The 26792-nt window shown below is 38.4% G+C and overlaps 2 protein-coding genes across 3 annotated transcripts in view; one reads left to right on the forward strand and one right to left on the reverse strand.

The window, feature by feature from the left end:
* LOC141402652 (elongation factor-like GTPase 1) overlaps positions 1 to 26792 on the forward strand; it is a 708076-nt gene that overhangs the window by 25699 nt on the left and 655585 nt on the right. The gene's annotated exons all lie outside the window — the stretch shown is intronic.
* The window catches only part of dsx-c73A (doublesex cognate 73A), a 187439-nt gene that overhangs the window by 1899 nt on the left and 158748 nt on the right, over positions 1 to 26792 (reverse strand). Inside the window, exons 3-4 of the mRNA XM_073984350.1 lie at positions 26713 to 26791; positions 3416 to 3566 (exon numbers count right to left, since the gene is read on the reverse strand). Of these exons, the coding sequence (XP_073840451.1) occupies positions 3416 to 3566; positions 26713 to 26791 (230 nt within the window). The remainder of the gene's footprint in view (positions 1 to 3415; positions 3567 to 26712; position 26792) is intronic.

The following is a 26792-nucleotide window of genomic DNA, read 5'->3' on the forward strand; positions in this document are numbered from 1 at the left end:
AGGAAAAGAATAAAATATTTGGAGATATAATGAACTCAAAAAACTACATTAATTGCCTAAAATTTCAAAATATATGCAAAAATTACACAATTTTTATACATTTCGCATCGTATCTCCAAAACCGCTAATTTTTTCTGCATATTTTCTTTTAGAAAAATATTCCCCGGAATGTAATACACAAATCTTCAGAACATATCATTGTTGTAAAATGCCTCTATGCCGTTGTTTTTACTACATTTTTCAAGGACGATTTAAAAAAATGTCAATAATGTAGTGAAATCCGAAATGCGAGAATAAACTGTTGGTGTGAACTGTGTTGCAAAAGATATGATAGGTGTTGCAAAAGATATGATGCAAAATACCCCTGAAACAACATGAAGTAAGCATTTTAGAGTTTCAGAATGTTCTAAAGAATTGTTGAGAACTTTATTTGGAAGATTTTTGCAAAAGGTTACTTAGTTCAACTACCAGTAGTTTAGCCGATACTGACCAGAATTTCAGCAATTATGTAAAATTTTCTATATTTTATAGATTTTGATGCCCTAGATGGAGTTTCTCTTATGTGGTTTCTTCGAAAGATAAGTTCTACTGGTTTAAGGCTACAATATTGCTAAAGACAGCAAGGCCAAATTCCTATTCGTTTCTAAGATAAAGGCCTGATAAATGCAAAAACGTGTAGATTTAGCCCGGTTTAGATGAGGCCATAAAATCCGAACTGGATCTGACAGGACAAAACCCTACTAGGGTTTTTGTAGTCTAAATATGTACTTTCAAAAAATGCATACTAGAAGTTGTTTGCATTTTCAGTGTTGCATAGTGTTAGTACAAGCGGACAACAGCTAAGCATCAAACCCTAAGGCTAAGGAATTATCGAAGGATTTCGAACATGTGTCATGTTTAATGGCGTGCGCAGTATATTTTGCGTGGGTTATTTTATTTATTGAACACCCCGATAGCGACAGGGCGAAGATAAGTGTTTTACGTCGTTTGCGGCCACTTCCAGCCGAGGAGGAAAAACCACAATTTACGATGGGTGATGTGCAGTTATTATCCGAGGCGTAAAATTATCCAAAATGCTTGGACCTGAAGGAATTTTATTGGTGATGCTAAAGCAGCTGGATAAATAAGGAGTCGAATATCTGAGCAACACATCGTTAGTAGTTCCCGAAGCCTGCAAAATAGGCAGGGTGGTGCTACTGAAACCTGGTAAGGACGCCAGCAAAAGTAGCCATGATACATGAGGCGTTACTCCTCCCCGGCTTCAGAGCGTGTTATCTAGTTGCAGATCATCAACACGGGTTCCGGAAACAGCATAGTTTTACAACAGCACTGCATAGTTTTACAACAGCACTGCATTTCCACACATATTAGCCGAGGTCTCAACTAGTACAGATCGTGTCACAGAACAGTGATGGTAGCATTAGACCTGACGAAAGCTTTTGATACGGTCAGCCATGCTAAGCTGCTTGAGGATGTCGAGAATATTAACCTCCGGCCTTGTTTGAAACTTTGGATCACAAACTATAAACAAGAAGTCAAACCTCGTAGAGTGAAGTTCCCCAAAGATGGATGAAATCCCCGGAACTGTTAAACTTTTTAACCTCAATCTTTCTGCAATTCTAGCGTACTGCATTGATTTAATTACGTAGTCGGATGATCGTACGCTCATGGCGTCAGGTCCCACCGTTGGTAACATTTGTGTCAGGCAATATGCCTATCTCATTCATCTTGTTGAGTTCTTCCACGCCAGGAATATGAAAACATACGCCACTGAGTCAACAGCCACACCACATTGACTGCGGAAATAAAGCTCCCGCTGGAATTGCATGTCGATGGGTCAATAATTCCGACCACTAACTAGCCTAATGTCTTTGGGGTCACATACGAAAGCATGTATAAGTCGTCCGCGCATGTCACAGCTATCTGTGATAACATGAGAAGCAGGAACAAGGTCCTCAAGTCCCTAGCAGGCAGCACTTTGGGAGCAGATAAAGAAAACTTCATAACCAGTGTGGTTTGCCAATGTAACTGCAATGCAATGGAAAAACTTCCCAACTTGCCAGAATACAGCCGTGAGAACCGCAATTGGATATCTCCTCCTGTATTCAGTGGACCATTGACATGAGGAGGCTAAGATCTTGCCGGCCACAACAGAATATTGTCGATGCAATATCTGCTTGATTGCTATAGGCAAAACCATCTAAATTGCCATCTAGTGGACCGGCCCCCGACATTCCTGTCAGCAAAGATCTTAATGTCTCGAGAGGGAGATCTAAAGATACAAAAGTGAATGTCTATAACGACATCCTTATCAGGCAGGTTCAGGGATATTCACACTGATGCAGTCGCCGAGGCTATAAGGACCTATCGTATAATTGATCGTCCTCGGAGATCACACACCATCCGTGGCAGCGAAAGAACAACAGCTGCCTAGACAGCGAGAGTTGTTTTGGCGCACCTTAGATCCAGTTGGTGTAGCCGCTTCAATTCATACTGAGTCATGATTGTTTTTTTAACTTCTTGTTCAAGTTGAGGTGATTGGAACCACATTTGGGGGCTGTTTTTGTGTGAGTGCATAGTTTTTAATTTAGTCAAATAGTGTGTGTGTGGACAAAGAAACTCTCTGAGAGCACATGCGTAGTGTATCTAACTCATTTATTGGCAAAAATAATCACATAAATCAACTTTTTGAAAAACCATGCAATCCCACAATAACAGTTCCCTAAAGTATGCAAAGGAACATATCTGATCTTTGAAAAGTTTAAAGTAGCGTTAGGCAAGAGAGCGCAAACGTGCGCTCAGTAAACATTTATCTCTCCACACACACAATTGACCTAATTGAAAAAGCATGCACTCACACAATGACACCCCCACAAGTATGCACAGTCTAAGAGAGCGCCGATGGACTCTCAGTGAACGTGTCTCTCTGCACATACACAACTCAACTAATTGAAAATGTATGCGTTTACACATAAGTTATGTTCCAGAACCTGCAAAATGGTACTATTTAGTACTATTTTTCCAAAACCGTTCCCTTATTCCAAAAAATTGCAAAAACTTGCACTTCTCTTTAAACAAAAATGGCGCTGAATGACACTCTCTTTTGCAATTTTCTACCACACAAATTTGGGTGAGTAGCAACTAGCATTTTGTTTTCTGGCATCTGATTGGCTGATACGTTGACTTTGACATTTCGGCCAGATTGTTTGCAAGTTTTGCCATTTTTCCGTTCCCGTACATTTTCAATAAATTTCCATGGTAAAAAAAATTTCAACAGTTTGTTCTTTGGCTAGCTTTGCCATTAAAAATGTATGGGAACAAAGCAAATGATAGCCCCCTAAAGTATGCAGAAGAAAATATTGTGTCCATCGCTGATCAACATGCAATTAGTTCAAAATAATAATAGTCAACTTACCCATTTTAAAGTGATCTGGACATCTGCATATGACCAAATAATGTGATTTGCCGGTACGGGTATTCTGCAATGCCAACAATGACCAATCTTTGGGTGAACGACATTCGCGCATTTCTGTTGTAGCCTCACAGGTTTTGGCCAATGTTATAGCCTGAAATAACACAAAGAGAAAAAAACAAAACATAAACAACCGAAAAAAATGAAATTTAATACGACGAAGTTGTCAGTGCAAAAGAACAACAACCACAATGTTTAATACAAAGTAATCTAAGATGCATCAAAATAAAAATGCCTTGCTTGTTTGTAAGTATGTAGTTGGTCATTGTCATTGTCGGTCATAGTACGGTGTGGTAGTCGTCGTTTTGTCTGTTGTTTCGGGGACAAAAGTGAAATTAACATGACAGCTTCTGTTGTTGTCGTCGTCAATGTTGTGCTTTGGCTGAATATCACTGAATACTTGTTGTTTACCATTCGCTGGAATAAGAAGCTTATCTGGCAGATTTAGCAATTATCACAATAAGCTATCATTGCAGAAAAATCTTTGTTTGAATAGGTCTCTTTCGTTTTTTGCAATTTCATTGAGCGACAGTGTTTTTGGGTATGTGAAAAGTGTGCATTTAAAGGCTGTGCACTGGGAGCAGGATGAGATGTTGAAGGCAACAGTCTATTACAATCAAGGGATGAAACTTGCACTTTCCATTATACATTTCAAAAATTTCTGTTTAAAATCAGCAGCGACACTCTGATAAGATAAATGCTTAGCACCATTTGGTTTGGAGCATTCTATGTCCGTCCACAAAATGGAGACAATACATGTAAGTTCCTTTGGATACAGGTCGAGAAGTATCCGTTCCACGTACACAAATCCTTTAAATTTGGTGAAATAGGCAAATGCCGTTTAGAGATGATTAGGCACGGACTTGCACGAATATGGACTAAAATGTTAAAGCAATTTCATGCACTAACACGGCAATTTTGAAATTAGGCACAGTCGTGACACGAATGAGAACGTAGGCCTAAACAAATTTTCGGCACGCGTGACACGAAGCACGATTTTTTGAAAAGCTACTACATCGTGAGAAATAAAATTTAATTTAGGTCTCAACCTTACTTTGTGGTTGAGGTACCAGAAGGAGAGGACCGATATAGCCTACCTTCGATTTTTATGTATGTTTGGAAGAACTATTACGAAGTGCTAAGTTGGACTAAATCGGAAACTCCCTTCGAGACTTATGTATCTTATGCCTAGTTTTATGGTTATTATTAGAGTTGTGCCAAAGGAACTATATGGAACTATCTATTTTTTACTTCGCAGTTCCAATGGCCCACCTTTTATCTTTGAACAAACTGCGTATACTTTACATTTCATAATGTTACTCATACGTTTTGGAACTAGTACAAGGAACTAGATTACCCAACTCTAGTTATTATGCCATGAAGCATGGAATTGGTCGTACTAAGGACCACGGAGAATACATGCTCTAAACATTCTAAAGCGATCCATGAGGTTATCTTAAATTTTACTTTTGCGAACAGTTTGTAAATTTTGTGTGACAGGTACCCGTAGGAGTAGATTCCCAACAAACCAAATGTCGGATGTCCGACACATCTGAACAATTTCGGAAGCAAAATCGTTCAGATTTCGTTCCGATTTCTATACGATTTTTTGTAGTGGAATTCGTTCAGATTTTGTTCCGATTTCGGAGAGAATGTCGCAAAAAAATTTCCCTTCGCACAACAACCACCTTTTGTATATATCTGACGGCAAGTATTTTAGTTTGTTGTTGAAAAACAAAATGATTGGTTATAAAATTCGCATATACAGTTTTTAGATATTTTAAATATATATGCAACATATAATAATTTAAGCTAGTGCTGATAGACTCAGCATATTCGTACACAAAGTTTTACATTGTTCTACTATAACTACAAAATGATAACAACAGAAACGTGTAAAAATACAATCTTCCAATAAAAAACATAACAATGAAAAATTTATCAATAAAAAAGAGGCGTCCGAGAAAAATGTTTTCATTCGATATTCAATGAAATAATATTATTCAAAAATCGTTCAGAAATCTTTACGAAGATTCGGAGGGTACCTTCGATGTTCATACGACTTTATTCAGAAATCGTTCCAAAATCTGTACGAAAATGCGGATGAAAAAATACGCCTTCCGAATTTCCCAAGGATTTTCTTCCAATTTCGTTCCGGATTCTTACCGAAATCTATCCGATTTCGCTCCGACATTTCGTACCGAAATTATGTCAACCACTTCATACAACTATCGTTAAGATATCGTTACGATTTCGGATCCGACATCGAACGTAGCGTCCGAATATTGTTCTGATTTCGTTACGATGTCAGTACGATGGGTTTGCTGGGTTGATATATAAATGGAGTGGATCGATATTGTCCACATTCGAATCTAATCTATCTCTGCAAAAAATAGAACAATGTACAACTTTTATGGGGGACGTACCCGAAGGAGTGGACCGACATCACCCATATTGAACTAAATTTAGACAAAATATTACGAGATGCAATGTTAGGACCAAATTGGATGATCCATTAGAAAAGTATAGTGTAAACCAACCAGCCAGAGTTCTAGATTCTGAGAAGCTACCCGAAGGAATGCGATATACTTTATTTGAACCAAATCGGCAACCACATAAACACAATCGGCAATTTGTCGAGCAACCCGGGAGCATTGGGAGTGACAGGGCGAAGAAAAAGATTATTGAGTCGCATTAGATCTCTGGATGAGCCGGGAGTTGAATATCTTAACAAAGTTCTCAACCTGTCCTTTGGTACCCACATCGTGTGCGAAGTCTGGAACATGTGCAGGGCGGTCCCGCTTCTGAAGCTGGACAAAAATGCCAGCAAATGTGAATTGTACAGACCGATTTCGTTTTTGTCGCCCGTAGCAAAGAATCTTGATGCTTTACATTTGCCGACCATCAGAACAAGGCGTGTGACCTAGGGGTCACCTTCGATAGCATGTTTACGTCATACGGGCATGTCACAGCTATCTGCTACAAGCTGAGATGTAGGAAAAAGGACCTCAAATCACCATCAAATCACGCCATCATGCCATCAGTGGACTATCACCGAAGATTATACCAGTACCGCAATAAAATGGCATGCTATTGTTGCAGCACAATTTAGTTGATAGGACTCCCCCCTCAATCATGCATGTCAGGACGAATCTATATGACCCAGGGAGGGAGAGGTCCAACAAAGAATATCTATATCAGCAAGCCTATAATGAAGGTTTGGATTGCATTTAGACTGGCCCAGTCGCGCAGATACCATAAATAACTATTGTGTGAATGTGGTCCTCGGAGTATATCCGTCACATATTGCAGCTAAAGAACGTCAGCTACCACGACAAACCAGATTAGTTTAGTCGTCTAAATTCCTATAGGGCTGGTATTGATGACACAGTGCAAAACCCAGCCCAGCATGCGTTATAGGTACGCACCGCACACTTCACCTTTTCACCTGCCCTGCTAAACCTACTCAACAAACTCCAGTAGCTTTGTGGTACATCCCATCGAAGCATCCACATTTCTAGAACTGGAGATAGACCCAGAACCAGATCAAGCAGGGAAACGAACGTACATAAATATCATATGATATTACAACAACAATATAAATTGATTTTGAGTGGGCCCACTAGTCCAAGTATGTTCATTTCATGATTGTATCCCTGGGAACTGAGCATGGACAGAAAGATATGCCGTGTTTAACGTGGGTACCTGCATCCTGGTCTAATCCTACGGTGTTCACACAACACTGAGCTTACTACACGCGACCAACCAACGCCCCCTGCACCGTGGTGAGGTACCAATTGTGTCCAAGTGTTTAGCCCTTTTCACCTGTCTTCCTATAGGTCAGACAGCCGGTTGCAATGTATCGCCACATTCATGCTGGAGACTTTACCCACGATTTGTGAACAACCACAACCACCACGATAATCCCACACGGGGGCCGACACCAACAACCGGACTAGGCTAACAGACATAGGGGTACCCGTGGTCCCATAATGAAGTCTCTGAACAGGCATACTTACATACATATCCGAAAGGAAAAGGGAGAGGATATGGGACCTATCGCCGAGTCCGACCGGCGTGTTTTACTGCATCACTTGTAGAGAAGTTTTTCATGGCTGAAATACTTAGGAAATGTGAGCCAACATTACGCTGAGGATATTTGCCACTGACGAAAATTTTGTTTGCCTGGTCAGAACTTGAGGCGCAGACCTTCTGAGTGCAAGGCCACTGTACCACAGTGGCTAACGTGCTTACCACTGCATCATGGTGGTGGACTGGCATCCTTAAGTGATTTCTTTCTGCAAATGATTTAAATTGAGACAAAGTTTTGATCGCATCAAAGTTAATATATCCTAATATAGGTCCATAATGTGGCATACATAGCTGTCATTTTTTTTTAGCAGTTTTGGCATTTATTTTAGTGAATACAAAATCTTCTTGGCTTAACTTCTTTTAAATTCTCCGGCTAATTATGTTGGGATGTGGAATTTGGCGTCCTCAATATGTCAAATCCTATTAATTACAAATTTTATTTTTTGGAGATGAAATTTCTCTAAGTTTTCCACTTCCCCCTTATTTCCTTTTTGTTTCTAATGGAACTACTGTCTACATTGTTATCTCATGAAAGTTCATGTCCCATCACTGCCATCATCGTCATCATCATCCGCATCCACTATGTATATATGATCACGTTTTGATAATCATCTCTTGGCTTTTGGTTATCTGTTTTCAACCTCTTTGGGATTACTGGCTGACTGGCTTGCTGGCGGTGGTGATGAGTTGCTGTGACGCATTTTCAAGTTGAAGGCTTTAAATGTCATTAAAAATACCGCTAATCACGATTTCAGCCACCAACATGGCCTGATGACTACTGCGGCTGGCTGCCTGGTTGGTTGGTTTAACTAGCTACGTTTGGATAATATTTGATGGCTCACCCAAAACGACAATGAAAACAAAAACTTCATCATTTGGCCTTTAGATTGTGGTGATTCGGTGGTTGTTTTGATGTGTTGTTAGTTGGCCACAAGCATTACCAAAATTGTTCATTACATTTCTGATTCTAACATATCCATCCATCCATCCAAACCATTCAGCCAGCATACATCCATCTAACAGACTACCAACAAGTCATTCATTTTGTTCCATCATATATCCTTGTTTGCCTCATTTTCCTCTCTCTCGTCGCTTACAGGGAATCAAATCTTTCAGCCAGCATCTGTTGGCCAATATTACCCTCCGTTCGTTCGTTTGTTCGTTCACTCTCATTCATGCATGCATGTCATGCGAACAGTTTTACCATTTTGCCATTCAATTTGCAAACTCTGGCAAGCTTCTACATTTTGAACATTACCCCGATGATAGTTTCCTCCAAATGTTTGTATTTGACTCGCGGGGTCGTTTCGACTGATTTAATTTGCTCCATTCTCGTAGTACGATGTTCCGCTTCTGGCTTTATCTTGGCTTGATTTGGCTTTGACAAACGGTAGACTTTGAATTGTCATTAATAGCTTAACAAATTGGTGTTCTTTATGTCTGTGTGTCTGTCAGGCGGTTTAGCTGGCAGACAAACTTTTTCTCTATTCAACTAAGTTTACACTTTTTATGGTGAGCTACTACTCCTCAGCTTCATGTAATGTATGGCCCAAAACACAATTGACCAACATATTTGTCTACTCTCTGCCTAAAAAAACAAAAAACGTTTAATGCCAAAGAATGTCTACCGTGTGGATAGATACTTAGTAAGTGGAGTGTAGCTGATGCTATGCAAAGTTTCATTTTGGCCAAAAGTAAGTAGTCTGTCTTATTTATGTGTCTATTATGGCTTTTAGCCATATAATTAATGCCAAAAAGAAATACATAACGGCTGAATGTTTGGTTGCCTTGTTGTTGTTATTGTTTTCCTGGCTATAGGACAACATCTGCTATAGCTAAAGAAATGATTGCTTATTTGTTGTTTTCATCGCCTTTAAAGACTTTAGACTTAATCTAACGGTAGTTTTTTGATGTTGTAAAATTGGCTCTTATTGAGTTGTGTGATTCAATTGTTAATGCCAAAAGAACATGTTTACATATTCATTGGAGCATAGATTTAGTCATAGCATACTTTTAGGCATTTTTGAAACATTGGCAGCATTGACGGCTGCACACGTGCCCATCCCCATCCTACTTATGGTTTTATAAACAATATGATTTTTTATATAGAATTAAACAGACAGAATTAATTTAATTAATTACAGAATTAAACAAACAGGACATTCAACAGAATTGTTTGAAGAGTCTCGGAGTAAATTTCCGAGTGTTTATGACCCTGTGTTGACGGTTGTTGTTACCGTTGTAACAGCTTATGATATGTTTCAAAGTTCATTTTTCAGCTTAGTCTGGTCCTGTGTCTATCTCCAGTTCTAAGAATGTGCCTGTTTCATTGGTTTGTAATCACAAAGCGTGTCATGAGGACCTCATGGGTCACATTCTTTGCAAATGTTTTGCATGGTGTGATCAATTTTTGCCCTATAGGAATTTAGACGGCAACATCCCGAGCGAAGGAGAAGCCAAACTACTCTGCTTTGTCGTGGCAGCTGACGCTCCTTAGCTGCGATAGATGTGGGGCTCTCTCTGAGGACCGCATTCGCACGACAGTTGTTTGTTGCATCTGCGACTGCATCAATGTGAATGCTATTTAAACCTGCTTGATAGGCGTGTTGATCTTGTAACGTTGGACCTCTCTTACTAGATCATGAAGATGCCTCCTACCATGCCTGATTAGGATGGCTCTCTACAACACCCCAGCGTAGTACTTGCCATTGTGTGGCTGGAAGAAGAAGAATCATTGTCTCCTCATGTAGATGGTCTACTGAAGACATGAGGAGGCACCCTGTTCAGTCCTCTGGGTGGAATTCTGACCGGTTTCAATATTTTTCCATCGCGTTGCACTATATTCGGGGACCATACTGGCGCCGCATAGGTTACCACAAGCCGACCGACGTCGTCAACAAGGTTTCATTATCTGCACACCAAGTACTGCCGGCTAGGGCTTGAAGACATTGTTCCTACATCTATACTTATCGCAGATAGCTGTGGCATGCGCGGGCGACATTAACATAGTGTCGAATGTAATTCCTAGAATTTTGGGGTAGTTTGTGGTCGCAATTCCCAGTGCTCAACTCCGCTGTCCATGTGGTGAATAGAGTGGCCGTAGATTTAGTGTCGGAAATTTGTATATTCCTCGCATGGAAAAGAGGTGTTAAAATCGAACAAATAGGAGTTCAGCGTTTTTTAAATGACTTCAGGGAAGGTACCTGACGCCAAGATCGTACAATTATCCACATACGTTAAGCTATCAATGGTGCCTGGAGTGGGTGGAAAATTGGAGAGGTAGAGGTTAAATTGTTCTAGAGATATTCCCCACCTTAGGGAACTCCCTGTTTCACTTTACGGGGCTTCGCCTTCTTGTTACTGAATTCCACATATGACTGGCGTTCACACATATAACTGATTATCCAATGTTTCAAACTTGGCCGGAGGTTAGTCTGGTCAATATCCTCTAACAGAGGCTTTTGATAAGTCGAGCACCACCAACACTATCCTATCGCACGGTGGGTCACCAGTCTATAGTAGTCTTCTTGGTTACGAGGTCGTACTAGCGACTTAATTCTGGAACCGCGGGTACCAGTTGTAGATCTGTTGGCCTAATCTGGTTATTGTTGTCGGCCACCTTGTATTATCGAGGTGGTTGTGGTTGTAACCAAATCGCGGTTAGAGTCTTCGGCTTAAATGTAGAGTTGCGTTGCAACCGACTGTCTGACAGGAATTTTAGATGGGTTCCGCACCAAATCTGGGTGGTGAACGGGGCGAAACACTTGAACACAAGTGGTACCTCACTACGTTGTAAGGGGAGCTTGTTATCAGCTCAGTGTTGTGTGGACACCGTGGGATTAGACCGGAAAGTAGATACCCAGGTTAAACACGGCATATCTGTCCTATCGCACGGCTTGTTCTGGTTGAGTCCTCGACTAATCTGTGTGGGGATGGCGTGCAGCGCTGTTGTCGCTCATGCTGATGATCGTCAAGTGGATAGCTATTTCTAACGATAGGAAGGGGTAAAGCGGAATTCACCCTAGTAGGACCACCTACTCACTTTCCAGATTTCGGGCGCGACGTGTTTAGCTAGAGACAGGTTTAGCACATTGGCGAGATACTCAACACCTGGCTCATCCAAATTTTTCAGCATTACCATGGAAATTCCATCAGGCCCAAAGCTTTGGATGAATAAGCGTTCCTGATGGCATTCGCAACATCAACCATTGTAAATTTTGGGGGTTATTTCTCTGCAGTCGTTTAAAATAACTTGCGCGCTTCTTTTTATCCGTCAGCGTAATGTTGCCAAACGTGACTGAAGTGCTATCTTCCTTCCACGGTTCGAGAGTGACTTAACCGCTGTCCACAATTCTCTTATTTTTATTCCATGTAATTGTTCCGCTTATATTCACCGACCAACCTGTTAATTTGCAGTATCAGCTCCCTGAATCTTGGCTTAGTTGGGTTGGCTCGACCAAGCTCATCATTCTTATTTCCTAATACCGCCGCCTCTGCTGGGAAAACCGTTCTCACTTCGGGTATTCGATCAGCAGGTATATGCGAAAGACGACAGCGGTGAAGATGTCTCGGAACGTCCTCTTTGCTACCCGAACATGAGATATGTTGGGCCGATTTCTGAAAATAAGCCAATTAGCTTCCCACGATTGATTCAAGCGCGGCGTTCAGAGGTGATGAAATCGGGTGGTTTGCTGATGCAGACGATAGGGAGATGGTCTGATCCACGAGAAACGTCGGGCTGATCGTCCAAAACGTAGATCTGTTCAATCTTATCAGCAAGCGCTATGTTGTCTAATGATGAGCATTAAAGTCCTCTAAGACCCAGCCGGTTACGACCTTCCAAAAGCGGGAACACTGATGTAGTATGGTTGCGGGTCAATCCGGTGGGATTGCAAGTTGTTGTTAGCCGATACCACAGAAACAAATATCCCTCATCGAAACCGTTTTAGACAACTTAAATACGATTTAGCCATGTCATCCATTTGACTCCAGCAGATCAACCGATTTGTTCAAATTTTGTAATATTTTGTCAAAACATAGATCCAGTTCGAAAATGAACCATATTGGTCCACTCATCCGGGCACCTTACCCACAATCGTTCAAAATTGTTCGCTAAAATGGTGCGCACGATATCTCTCGAAGAGAGTACTTATATATAACATTTCCTGCAACAGTTTCACTTTTCCTAAAAAAGTATTTTCTCCACCTCGTTTGCTAACCTTATTAGAATTTCTTATTTGCACACTTCTCTTTGTAATATTTTGTCAAAACATAGATCCAGTTCGAAAATGAACCATATTGGTCCACACATCTGGGCACCTTCCCCACAATAGTTCAAAATTGTTCGCTAAAATGGTGCGCACGATATCTCTCGAAGAGAGTACTTATATATAATATTTCCTGCAACAGTTTCACTTTTCCTAAAAAGTATTTGCTCCACCTCGTTTGCTAACCTTATTAGAATTTCTTATTTGCACACTTCTCATAATTATATTCTTTTTATTTGTGATTTACTCATAATCTTTCCAACATCTGGATACTAAGTTATCTTCATGCTTACCATCCTAATTTGAACCACATTTTGTGGAAGCAATCATTTATAAAAAAAAAACGTCAACTAATATGCGGCTTTATGGTTTTAATATTCTTTTTTGTCTTTGTTTTATAACTCAATTTGAAAAGATGAAAACTGGAATGACAGATAAACAACAAGAAGAGGAACCAACCAACATACATACATATGTTGGCATTAATGTATTACCTTCTTCAGACGTTGATCTTCAAAGTTCATGGTACAGACATTACCACATTGCTCGTAATGCACAGCTCACATTTTTCACATGCTTGGAAAAATAACTTTTGAAAACTTTCAAAACATTAACTAAGCTAACATCAATAACCAGACCAAAAACATCCATACCTACCACTGAGTAACCTTTTGTAGCACACACAACATAAAATATGTTCATAGAACAGAATTCAGCGGTTGGTTATGGAAGCGAATGATGCAGCAGAAGATGTATCATCAACCAACCTCCTCTATACTTAAATCATGTTGAGGATGTCATGACATGATATAGTTATGGAACGTTAGAAAAATGTGGTGGAACAGAGAAGTGAACAATGTACACCAGGAGATATTCATTTAGGTACAATTTTCTGTATGTTCAATGTCGATACGTACACTATTGTTAGGAGTGTTACTGGAGGATTTAAGTTATTTTAGATGAAATTCCATTAATTAAAAATTTGATTTATAGCGTGAATTTTACTTTACTTTATTTGAATCAGTTTTACAACAACAACTTCTGTATAGACATTTCTACAATTATGAAATTATTGCAAAATCTGAATTTTCCCTGTTTATTTTGCTATTGTTCTTGTTGTACTCTCTACCATATTTGTTTTGATCATTCGGTTTTAGCATTACACTATGCAACACTGAAAATACAAACAACTTCTAGTATGCATTTTTGAAGGTACATATTGAGACTACAGAAACCCTAGTTGGGTTTGTCCTGTCAGATCCAGTTCGGATTTTATGGCCTCATCTAAACCGGGCTAACAATCTAGGGCATCAAAATTGATAAAATATAGAAAATTTTACATAATTTCTGGAACTCTGGTCAGTAGCTGCTAAACTATTGGGAGTTAAACCAAGTAACCAATTGCAAAAATATTCCAAATAAAGTTCTCAACAATTTTACAGAACATTTTGAAACTCTAAAATGCTTATTTCATGATGTTTCCGCGGTATTTTATGTCATATCTTTTACAACAGGTATTTCAAACACCGTTCACACCGTTCGCATTTCAGATTTCACGACATTATTTACATATTTATTAAATCGTCCTTGAAAAATATGCTAAAAACAACGTGATAGAGGCATTTTACAACAATGAAATGTTCTGAAGAGTTATGTATTACATTCCAGCGAATATTTTTCTTAATTACGACAATTTTATAAGTTTTTGAGATATGGTGCTAAATGTATACAAATTATGGAATTTTTAGACATGTTAAAAAATTTGTGGCAGTAAATGAAGTTTTTCGAGTTCATTATTTCTCCAAATATTTTATTCTTGCCCTTATCTACAAATTTGTTTCAGAGGTCAGAAGAAGATTCACATTGGTTTCAGAGATATAGCCCCGAATTGCTTTAAAAAGTCAATATTTAACCATGTTTAGATGGGGCCATAAAATACAAGCTGGATCTGACGCAACAAAACCCAAAAATCCAAAAAATCCTCAGTTCAAATTGTTTGCAAAAGATTACCTTAAAAATGTTGCACAGTGTTATTCTTCTGCATTGTGACGTCATTCATTATTATCCCTTCTACTCTCTCGTATTTATTACCATTACCCCATTTGTTGTTTACAACTGGATATATAACTGGAAGGCATTAAAATTCATGCAGAAAAAAATCTTCGATTGTATATGTGTGTGTATTGAAGAAGGATTCTATGAAGACCAGAGACACTAGGTTGACTTGATGGTCCAGCGAAACGACCGTAGCATATTGGTTGGATGTGTGTGGACGCCGCTTGATATCACTTTTTCAATACAAAACTGCTTAGGTCATGATAGCTCAATTAATTCAATTATGCTGGAAAGGGTTTTGGAGGACTCGAGCGGTGGACCTCTTCTTGGCACAGGGAAGAATTTACATGTTCTGATATTGCTTTTCAGCATTCTACAGTCATGACATTAAAGCTTAATTTCAATGTCCTCTCTTTATTTTGATATTGTTTTTGTTGTACTCCTTTCTCTCATAAAGGGTAAAATCCAACCCAGCAAAAAAATCTTTACTAAATAATGGGTTTTTATAGTACTCATTGGTAGCCGTAACTATTTACAAAACCCCCTACTAACACATTATTTCAACAAGGGCATGTCGTACTGAATAACTAGTTATTCTATGGCCACTAGATGTTGCAAATAAGCTAAAAAACATATGTTCTATTTTTTCAACACACTTCATATTTATACCCTACACCACTATGTGGAAAGGGTATTATAAGTTTGTTTTGGTAAAAATTCATGTAACACCGCGAAATATTCGTCTGAGACCCCCAATGTGGTATACCAATCTTCATATCTCGGCGAGATAAAGCGATTTTGAGATGTGTGTCCGTCCGTCCGTCCGTCCGTGTGTCCGTCTGTCCATTATAAATTGTAATCAAACTACAGGCCGCAATTATGGACCGATCGTCACGAGATTTGGTATGGAGGTCGGTTTCACATCAGAATAGATCGCTATTTTAATTGGCGATGATCGTGAAATATTTAGCGGGTGAAATAGACCAAAAACATAATTATTATCCGATTTTGTAGCTGCTCTGTAGGTCGCAATAATAGTCCGATCACCTCGAAATTTTAAATAAGGTAAGAGTATATGACAAAGAAGAAGTTTGCAATTTGAGATGGCGATCAGATAATATTTAGAGGGTTAAATGGACCACAACTTTTGTGTGAAAATTGTGAAAATTTTTATGTACAGCTTATATCTTTGTTCCTGAAAGACACATTCCTCCCTCGTGAGATATATTTGGAAGACGATCTCCTGACCTTTCCATTGATGTCAATTATGTTGATGTACGTGATCAGATAACAGAGTTACAGCCTAATACATCCAGTTTTTTGTTGGTATTGTAATCATAAACACGCTAGAGGTAGCAATTATAGCTCAATAGTCACGAAATTTCGCACGAGGTAAGAGTTTAGGTTGAAGAAAATGCCTATAATTTTGCATGATGATCTGATATTATTTAGCGGGTAACATAGACCATTACTTTAGTATGAAAAATTTACAAATTTTATTTTTGGTCCATTTTTTAATTCCTGGAGGGCATATGCCGGCAAAGTTGCGTACGTATGGAAAAAGAACTACTGACCTTTCCCTTGATCCAAATTGCATTAATGTGTCTGCTAGATAACGGGCCTACTGCCTAATATGTAATGGGGTTTTTGTAGAGAACCAAAATTTCCTCCCATGCTACAAATTGTCGATATCATGACAGAGAAATTTTCAGGTAAATTGTCCAATTGGATGTTTTATACAAATATTGCAGCATTGGGTCGCCTCGCCACTTATTTTATACCTCAGGATTTACAGTAAAGGGGATACATACAAAATACGACCAAAGATGTGTCTCATCGAAATAATGGTTTTAGACCCCAAGTATGTTTGGACGAAGTTTGTTTTAGACAATTTGGAGTCTATTTAGCCCAGTCCGTTCATCTGTCTCTCTTACTGTGGCTGGTGGGCACGAAAATTTTATACTTCGAAACATTTTGCCCAAACTTTAAGTTCAAATATAGGCTATATAGGTACACACCTCCTCCACAAAAGTTAAATTTTTTTCGAAAAATCGTGTGAAAGATAACTGGCGAAGTGAGCAATCAATCGATAGATTGGGTAAGACTATATACAAAATTCGGAAAAGTGAAATTTAAGAGTCCTCTCGTTTGATTTTTTTTCAGCAGATTGTCCTTGCGGTCCCCTTTTCGATGGTACAATTGCAATAGCAAGTCCATATTTGCTGAGGTTATGGCCGAAAAGCTGCAAGAAACCCTGATAAACAGGCAAGAAACCTGAAACAGAAGGTATATCACCGTTAACGCAGCTGACTTATACTATCTTCTTTGGTGTGTAATTGAATATGAATTATTTTGGGATTTATACATTTTTGTTTGCATGCAAATTTTTTTAATTTCTATTCATTAGTAGTTATTTCAACCAGTATAAAATATATTTATTTTGATATCACAATATATACCCACAATGAACTATTTTCGAAATTCCCTGAAAAGCACAAAACTACGTGAGAACAATAGATCTTCAATAAACTCACAATTTTCCGAAATATCAAATATCAGAGATGTAGCAAATTGCATTGTATATATGAATATTTATTTATTTTAGGTTATTCCAAAAAAGAACGTGATATTCAAAGACAATTTGAAGATTTAGCAGGAGGGGCTAATCAATGTGAATTTTCCAATTTTTGAATATTTTTTCCACAAACATCCCAGTAGTGTTATTGATATGTGACCAAGTTTTTATCGCCGAGTCCGAACGGCGTGTCCTAAGTTGCCACTTGTAGAGACGTTTTTCATGGCTGAAATACTCAGGAAATTTCGCCAACATTATTAAGGGGTATTTTGCCACCGTTAAAAATTTGAAAATTTGATTCAGCGTGCAAGGCGGTTGCACATAGCTGATTCCTAGAGGTTGTGGTGTAGGGTATCACATGGTCGGCCCCGTCCGACTATAGCCTTTGCTTACTTGTTTTATTTTATATTGCTCCTTGCTGGATTTGATTATGCGAACTTCTGATTTGTAGCCGAACATACTACACATTAGGCCGCGTACGAACATTAAAGGGCTCTGCACATACAATCCGTTGAGTGTCGCGTTACAACGACCACATGAAAACTTCAAGAACAAACTTGGCATCACTTACACTATTTTCATGTGGTTGTCGCTTTCAACGCGCAACGCATCGCACAACGGATCGTATGCGCAGCGGCATTTAGGGTTGTTGAAACGCTTACATGTGCTTACTTACATATGGTTCTTTGTTTTTTCTTTTTTAACTAAAAGTACCCTGCCGATTGTGAGCGTTGAACACACAACCCTCGGATTTGTAGTCGGACACACACACTCTATGCCACTGTACTCATAATTTAGTAAGGAGTAACACAAGTAGTTTTTTTTGTTTACATTACTTTGTAATGGGTTACACAATGACTAACGGATCCGAATTTTTGCTGGGAAGCATTATTATGGATTAATTCATTCAATTTAATTGCCGAGGATCTAGTGCTGTCATGCGTCGACTCAATTGTAGGTTCGCCTTGATTCACGAACCTTATTTGATCTTTGGCCGCAGATATGCTGGTATTTCGGGACTCAAGATGTCATTCTGCTGTTTTGGTCGACGTTGTGTGCTTGTGAGTACGAGTGACTATGGTGTATGTGTGTGAGTTACTGGAGTCTTTTGGGAACTCTGTTTAGTGAGTTTCTATTCTAAGTGCGACGAACCGTTAGAGCCATGTCTTTGGTATATGGACGTAATGCTACTACATGTTATTCTTTGCGTGCGATGTCTCGACATTCGCCGTGGTATAATATTTTTCTTCTCTTTCAGTAAATGCCATTGATACTTTGTTTGTGAGACATGACCGTAAGAGGTCTCGAAGCCTTCGTTGGTGGAAGAGAACTCAGAGTCAAAAGTGGAAAGTTGTTAGGCGCCACAAGAAGAAATATCAGAGGACCAAATGGCGGAATGAGGACGATTTTAACAGTTGACTCATCTGGCTCTAGGTAGTGTTTGAATGAGTATATGTGTTTGAATGAGTATCAGGCAATCCGTTTTTCATAGACACTGTGATGACCCCTGGTGCCAGCTGTACAAGTTGTGTAGACCGAGGATGCCTGTTGATGTTTTTGACATCAAATTTGCAATGATGCTCCCGGAAGCGGAAAGGTGTTTGGCGCCTCATGAAAAAATTCCAGAGGGCTAAATGACTTGGCTCCCTCTAGGCTGTGTCATATATATATGATAGCTAATATGAAGCTAAGGACGGTCAATGGTAATTATTTCATACTAGACAAGGTAATAATAGCTGATGTTGATGCTTCTGGCACCAATGTTGCAAAGACGACCTTTGCTACATGGAGAGATAATGTCCTAACCCTGATGTCTGTTTTCATTCAGGAGTTGTTCGTCATTGAAGGAAGTGGATGTATCTACGAGCACCAAGTACGTTTTGGGTATTCTTGTCGACTTTAAAGCGGCTTTTGATCGAATTGACCGAAGAGATGTGTAAAACCATTTGAAAAGTAATTCCGGATTACCAGAAAGTTTTTCCATAGAAGTGAGTTCGACTGGGCCTTTTTCATTGGGAGCTGGGAAGGTAATAATCCTTTTGAAATTCCCCGATAAGACCAGGATAAATCATTTTTTATCAAGGTAGACATGTCTGCTTCTACTATTTGGAAATTTATTGTAGAGTATAATGGGTAGAGGCTTCAGGGGAGGTTGGCTAGAACAGAGTCCAAGTATCAGTTTGGTTTCAAAGAAAACCGTAGTATTGTGGACGTATGTCAAGTAATCTGTGGATATCTTTGTCGATTTTAGGGATGCTTTCAATCACTTGTGTTGGCCATGGGTGATTGATCGTCTGCGGGAAGTGGGTTGTCAAGAAGTTAGGTTTTTCAAATGTTAATTACGCTACAGGTCGCAATTTTTATGGAATCATCACAAAATTTCAGATGAAGATGGGGAAAGTGCAGTTTGATGACTCTTTTTGGATCTATTTGAAATTTTTAGCAGAAGGGACCGTGAACCCTTTTACAACGGTACTTTTCTCTTCCGGTGTAAGTCCATACCCGAGGGCTCCAAAAACCATTCAGGAACTTTCTTCCAAACTTAGTTTAATATAATTTAATATTTCGAGTTCTCAATGAATCAGAAGTTTATTTACTAAAAATTGTCAGTACAATTCAATGATTTGCTATATCCCCATATAACTGTGCCGATAGATTCCACATATATCGAAGCAAACTAGTGATACAACATCAATAAATTTTATACACTTATACCTCGGTTTGCGTTACTTCCATTTGAGTTGTTTCGATTTTTTGTCAAGCAAAAATAATAGATTTTTGTCGATTTGCGTTATTAAAAAATTAATCAGGGTGTTGGCGTGATACCACTGAGAGTCGATAGCTCAGGATGAAAAGAGAAGAAAATAAAAGACAAACACAAGTGTATCAGTTTCAAACAGGTATCGGCACCAATACAAATGCATTGTTTGCGGCCTCACGCATACGACTCTCTCCACAAACAGCGTGTGCGTTAATGCATTGCTAAAATTAAAAATCACTGAAACAACCGATAACAGAACCTTCTTCATTGACTTCTTAACGAAGACTGAGTGGTGGTTGTTCTGTTGTTATTCTCATCAAGGGCACGTTGTGCCCCTTTTTGCCGGACATTGGTTTCAAATATATTTTCGGTTTATTGTTGGCATACGGTATCTGCGAATGAGAAACATTACATTAGTGTAGTTGCCGGTGGGCAGAATAACGTTCACAAGGCCGTGACATCAACTACGACTGCAGCATTGGAATGCGCCCCTCTGCATCCGAACTGATCGAATAAGGCTTTCCCGGAGAGGTTGTAGAAAAGAGCAAAACTCTCTTCTACAATCCGAACTAGGCGAATAAGGCTCCTGAAAGAAGTGCAATGAAGATATCCCCATAGGGCTCGTAAGAACGGCCAATTAGCGTGGGTAATTGGAATACTGCAAAAGGGGAAACAAAGTATCGAACGTATACATTGGCATAACCAATATATCGAACTTATACACTGGGCAATCATGAATATTTCCCTCGGAATTTTCCACACGGAAAATAATTTTAAAAAGCGAAATTCTGTTAAAATCTATATTTTAAGACGTTGAAAACAACTAGAATCAGGAGTATTCCCGCCGACAAACATATTCCCTTTTTGTACATAAATATGGAAAAAAGTGAAATTGGGGAATTCCGCACGGAATTTTTATTCATGATTCCGCACGAAATTTTTATTCATGATTGCCTCAATATTTGTGGCTTTCAATTTTCTGAAGAGGTTATTCAAAACATGTGGAAACATAAACATGTGTTTTGATTTGCCTTGTATCGTTTGGCGTCGGAACCAATCATTAACGCAAATCGAGGTATTAGTGTATACGGCATACTTATTGTGTTTGCTTCTTTTTTTGATCAGAGGCTGGGGGTACAGTACAGCTGACTAATGCTCTCTTACTTGTTTTTAACTTGACTTGAGAGTTTTAATCAGGCTTACTAATTTTCTGACTTTGAACGAATTTACATTGTCTACTAATGACTATTCTCAAGTTAATGCAATTTCATATTTCCTTATCCGAGCACCTGACAGTGCTGCATACATACGAGTACCTCTATAAGTGCAGCATAGCCCTGTATTCTTGCTTTTTGGCGTATTGTATACAATCACAATACATAATTCCCCTCCTATTTGTACCCTTGCTAAATGCTATAACATTAAAACATATTTTCATTCGGTCCTTCTAACATTTAGCAATGTTATTTCTGTACAGTTATTATACGGACAGCTTAGAGTTGGCTTAAGGTCAGGGTGAGTAAGAGAAGGAGGACTACAATCAGCATTAACAACAACATTTCTCTTCATTGTAAATCTCTGCAATAGCAGAGTACAACCACAATATATTGCTAGGTATAGAATTATCTAAGCAATACTCTTGGTCAATGTCGATGCTGCCAACAAATGGCAATTTAATGGATGGAAAAGTAAAAATAAAAGCTATGACTTAACCAATGGATTCTTCTTACCGAACCGAACTAAATAAGTGTTCATTTGATAATTGACTTATTCTAGTTGTTGCTGTTGTTCGTCCATTCGTCCAAGCCAACATTCCCATCTCATACTTCAATCCAGCCAGCAGCCAAACTCTATAATGGAAATACTTATGTAGTTTCTACTTATGGCTGGCTGTTTCGGTCACAAGGCCATGCATGTATTGCAATTTGCAGTTCATTCAATGGAGATGCTACCGTCCAAGAACATTTGATGATGAAGACTACCTGTACTGATTTTTATTTTCTTTCTTTCAAATGTTGAATTCGTTCATTACTATTTTTCGTTTAATGCATCAATCTTCGTAATCCTCTGTAATTGCAGGAGGTTTTAATGGAAGTGTTTGCTAGGTAGTTATGGTTTTACGTAATACTAGTCCATGATGTATTTTTTATGAGCGTATGCTTGTTCGTTCATTAGTTTCAAATTTATTTTTTAATTTGTTGTTGATTTCTTTCTTCTCTTTCGTTTCTTTACGAAGTGACCGACCGACCATCTGTTGAAATTCATTTTTTGTTACAATCTTCACATGGTGATGTGTCACTTAGCTAATAGTTTTAGCTGGATTGTAGATTCACCCACAAAAAAGAGAGCCACGAATAACAAATTACAAAGCAATGTATGTAGCTGCAGTTGAAAAAATAATGCGTTATTTTGTAAAAAAAATATCATGCAACAGGCAGAACAAAATATTTTTCGCTTTTGTTGGAACAAGAATATCTATTTTTCCAACAATTTATTTGTAAATCCAAAAGTACCATATTTTGCTACAAACATAAAAAAGCAAAAACAACTTGCGACATTCCGCAATATTTTAAAAATCATTAACAAACTATTGTCAGCCCAGATGAGTTATTACTGATTTTTTTAACTTGATTGTATATAATTCTCATATACACTTTCCACATAATTTTGGTATAAATAATATTACGAGGATTGATGAATACAATACATGGTCAAGTTTTGCTGCTTTAACTGCCAATCACCAACCCCAATATAGAGAATAACAAGTAAGAACGGCTTTAAGTTCGGCTTTAAGTTCGGCCGGGCACAACTTGTTATACCCTCCACCAGGAGTGGTATTAAAGTAAAATGGAACAATTAGTTTCCCTTCGTTTACGAAAAAGAAATTAATACCAAATTTCAGTAATTTCGGTAAACAATATCGATAACCTCCAAAATACGGAAATTCGGGAGGTACCGTTCTATGGCGGCTATATCAAAACGTCGATCTATACCGACAAATTTCTGGCGTAAAGTTTTTAGACTCAAAGAAGACTAAATACCAAATTTTCGATATTTCAGTAGGATAATGTGGTTAAAATCGAAAAAAATACCGTAAATTAAGAAGTACGCTTCTATGGGGGATATAGGAAGACGTGGACCTATACTGATAATTCTTTTGTGGAACATTTTATAACCCCATGAAAGACTAAATAACAAATTTCAGTCATTTCGGTGTGATATTAACGTCACATCCTTCACAATTTTGAAAATTGTGAGGTACCGTTCTATGGGGGCTTTATCGAAACGTGGATCTATACCGACGAAAATTAGTCGGAAAGAGTTTTACTTTCAACGTAGATTAAATACCAAATCTCAGCCATTTCTGTTTGTTGTTGTGGCCACAACCCTCAAAAAAGGAAAATCGGGAGGTACCGTTCTATGGGGGCTATATGAAGGCGTGGGCCTATACCGACAAATTTTATATGGAAAGTTTTATAACTCAAATGAGGACTAAATACAAAATTTCAGCAATATCGGAGAAATATTGAGGCCTACTTACTGACTTAGCTGGCCCATTACAGAACATTTGTTCTATAGGCCGAACTAAGAAAAGATCTCCATTTCTCTCTGTCTATTGCTTCTCTTTCTGGAATACCGCGCCTTGTCATCTCTTCATCCACTTGTTTGCGCCATCTATTCTTTGGCCTGCCAATTCTGCCACAATCTTCAAAATGCCGGAAATCAGGAGGTCCCCTACCAACAAAATTCTGGTGGGAAATTGTATATTTCCAACGAAGGCTAAGTACCAAATTTCAGCGATTTCGGTGTGATAACGAAGCTAAAACCTTCAAAATACCGAAAATCGGGTGGTACCGTTCTATGGGGGCTGTATTAAGGCGTGGGCCTGTACCAACAAATTTCTGTGGTAAAGTTTTATCACCCGAACGAAGACTAAATACCAAATTTCATCCACTTTGGATGAATATTGAGGTCACAACCTTCAAAATACCGAAAATCGAGAGGTACCATTCTAAGGGGGCTATATGGAGGCGCGGACCTATACCGACAAATTTAGAGGGGAAAGTTGAATACCCCCAACGAAGACGAAATACCAAATTTCAGCCATTTCAATGGATTATTGTGGCCATAACGTTCAAAATACCGAAAATCGGGCGGTACCGTTCTAAGGGGGCTATATGAAGGCGTGGACCTGTACCGACAAATTTTTGGGGGAAAGTTTCGTACCCCCAATGAAGACGAAATACCAAATTTCAGCCATTTCGGAGTAATATTGAGGCCACAACCTTCAAAATACCAAAAATCGGGAGGTACCGTTCTATGGGGGCTATATGAAGGCGTGAAGCCATACCAACAACATTCTGGGGGAAAGTTTTATACCACCAACGAACACTCAATACCAAATTTAAGCCATTTCGGTATGATAATGAAGCTAAATCCTTAAAAATACCGAAAATCGGGTGGTACCGTTCTATGGGGGCTATTCAAAACGTGGACCGATGTAGCCCATTTGCAATATCAAACATTCTAGGAGTAATAGAAACTTCTATACCAAGTTTCAAAGCTCTATCTTAAAAACTGCGAGCTGTATCTTGATTTCAACAGACGGACGGACAGACGGACATGATTATATCGACTTAGAATTTTACCCTGATCTAGAATATATATTAGGCCGGGGCGATTTGAAAACCTTAATACCAACAAAATTCTGGGGGAAAGTTTTATACCACCAACGAACACTCAATACCAAATTTCAGCCATTTCGGTATGATAATGAAGCTAAAACCTTAAAAATACCGAAAAACGGGTGGTACCGTTCTATGGGGCTATTCAAAACGTGGACCGATGTAGCCCATTTGCAATATCAAACATTCTAGGAGTAATAGAAACTTCTATACCAAGTTTCAAAGCTCTATCTTAAAAATTGCGAGTTGTATCTTGATTTCAACAGACGGACGGACAGACGGATATGGTTATATCGACTTAGAATTTTACCCTGATCTAGAATATATATTAGGCCGGGGCGATTTGAAAACCTTAACCTTCGCGTTTCTGATTCCTGGGATTGAACTGATCAAAAAAGTCCACTAGACCATAAGTACCGCGAAAATGGAGCCTCCCGATTTTGACTTTAAGTTTTTATTCACGTTTTTTGAACATTTTAGCATATAACGACCAAACCATTCAGATTTTCGATCCAATACAAAGAAAAAAAATTTAGCCAAGACAGTGATTAAGAACTCTCTAATACATCGCAAAAGCGTTGAAAAGCTCCTTCAGGCAGTTTTGGCCTTGAGAAGGGGCAAACTTTTCGGAAAATGTCGATAAATGGCACTGTGGTTCAAAAGTTGACCAGAAAAATATTCAAGCGTTCTGATGCAAAATCATATCGTGTTGGGATCCATGGACAACGAAAATGCCTTTAGTTTGTTTGGGTCACTTCGTTTTATTTTTTTATTTTCCATACAAATCGCCCCGTCCTAATAAATATGCTATATAGGGTCTCCGATGAATATTTCGATGTGTTACAAACGGAATGACAAATTTAATGATAATAAACCATAACAAATATGAAAAGAAAAACACCAATAACATGTCTAAGATTGTGCCGGTATAACTCAACCATCAAAACCCAAAGAAGAATGAAAAAGAAGAAACAAATAAAAACAAGAAACTCATTGTTGGTGGGGTACATACACAAAACCAAAGATAATATCATCCTGTAATACAAACAAAACTCACCAAAATTTTTTTTTTTCTCAAAGGCATCGAATAGTGAGAGAAGAAAAAAAATGTCGACGAAAAGAGAATAATATTGACCAATTGACAAAAAAACTATTGTTGGATATGACAAAAAAACAATTGCTGTAATTGACAAAAACTATTGTTGGAGTCACAATACTACATACGGAATCTAATAATATCTTTGCAATACATATTTTACTCTTCAAATATTGTTGGAAAGAAATTGTCGAATAAAAGAGAAAAATGTTGTCCAGTTGACAAAAACTATTGTTGCATATGACAGAAAACAATTAATGTAATAGACAAAAACTATTGTTAGAATCACAATACTACATACGGAATCTAACAATGTCTTTACAATACATATTATGCTCTTCGAATATTCTTTTCTCTGCGTTGAATATACCTTATTTTACTCATCACATAGTAGAGAGCAAATCCGCTCAGATTGGAAGGTAGTGCGGCCCAAAAAAACAACAAAGTTTCTTTTTTTAACGCCTACTCCCAAAATTTTGTCCATTTGAACCAAAAATCTTATATATGAAATGTTAGGACGATCGGCTAACGTTAACCCATGTCACCAGAGGTATCTTTGTTTCTTTCCATAGTAGTTTGTATGAGGTCACAGGTGTATTTTCACGAAAATTCTCTAAAATTCGCATGTATTGTCATATTACCGGTTCATTGTTGTGGCAAAAAACGAATCCTACAAAAAATTGGATTATAAATTTTAATTTGAACTTACCTTTTTCTTGCCATCTCCAACCAATTTTGTTGTATGCTGATCATCTTCATTCAAACTAGCCGAACAGGGATCCCGATATC

The sequence above is a fragment of the Musca autumnalis genome, unplaced genomic scaffold (genome assembly GCF_047663935.1).
Source record: "Musca autumnalis isolate F117 unplaced genomic scaffold, ASM4766393v1 scaffold_4, whole genome shotgun sequence".
Lineage (NCBI taxonomy): Eukaryota > Metazoa > Arthropoda > Insecta > Diptera > Muscidae > Musca > Musca autumnalis.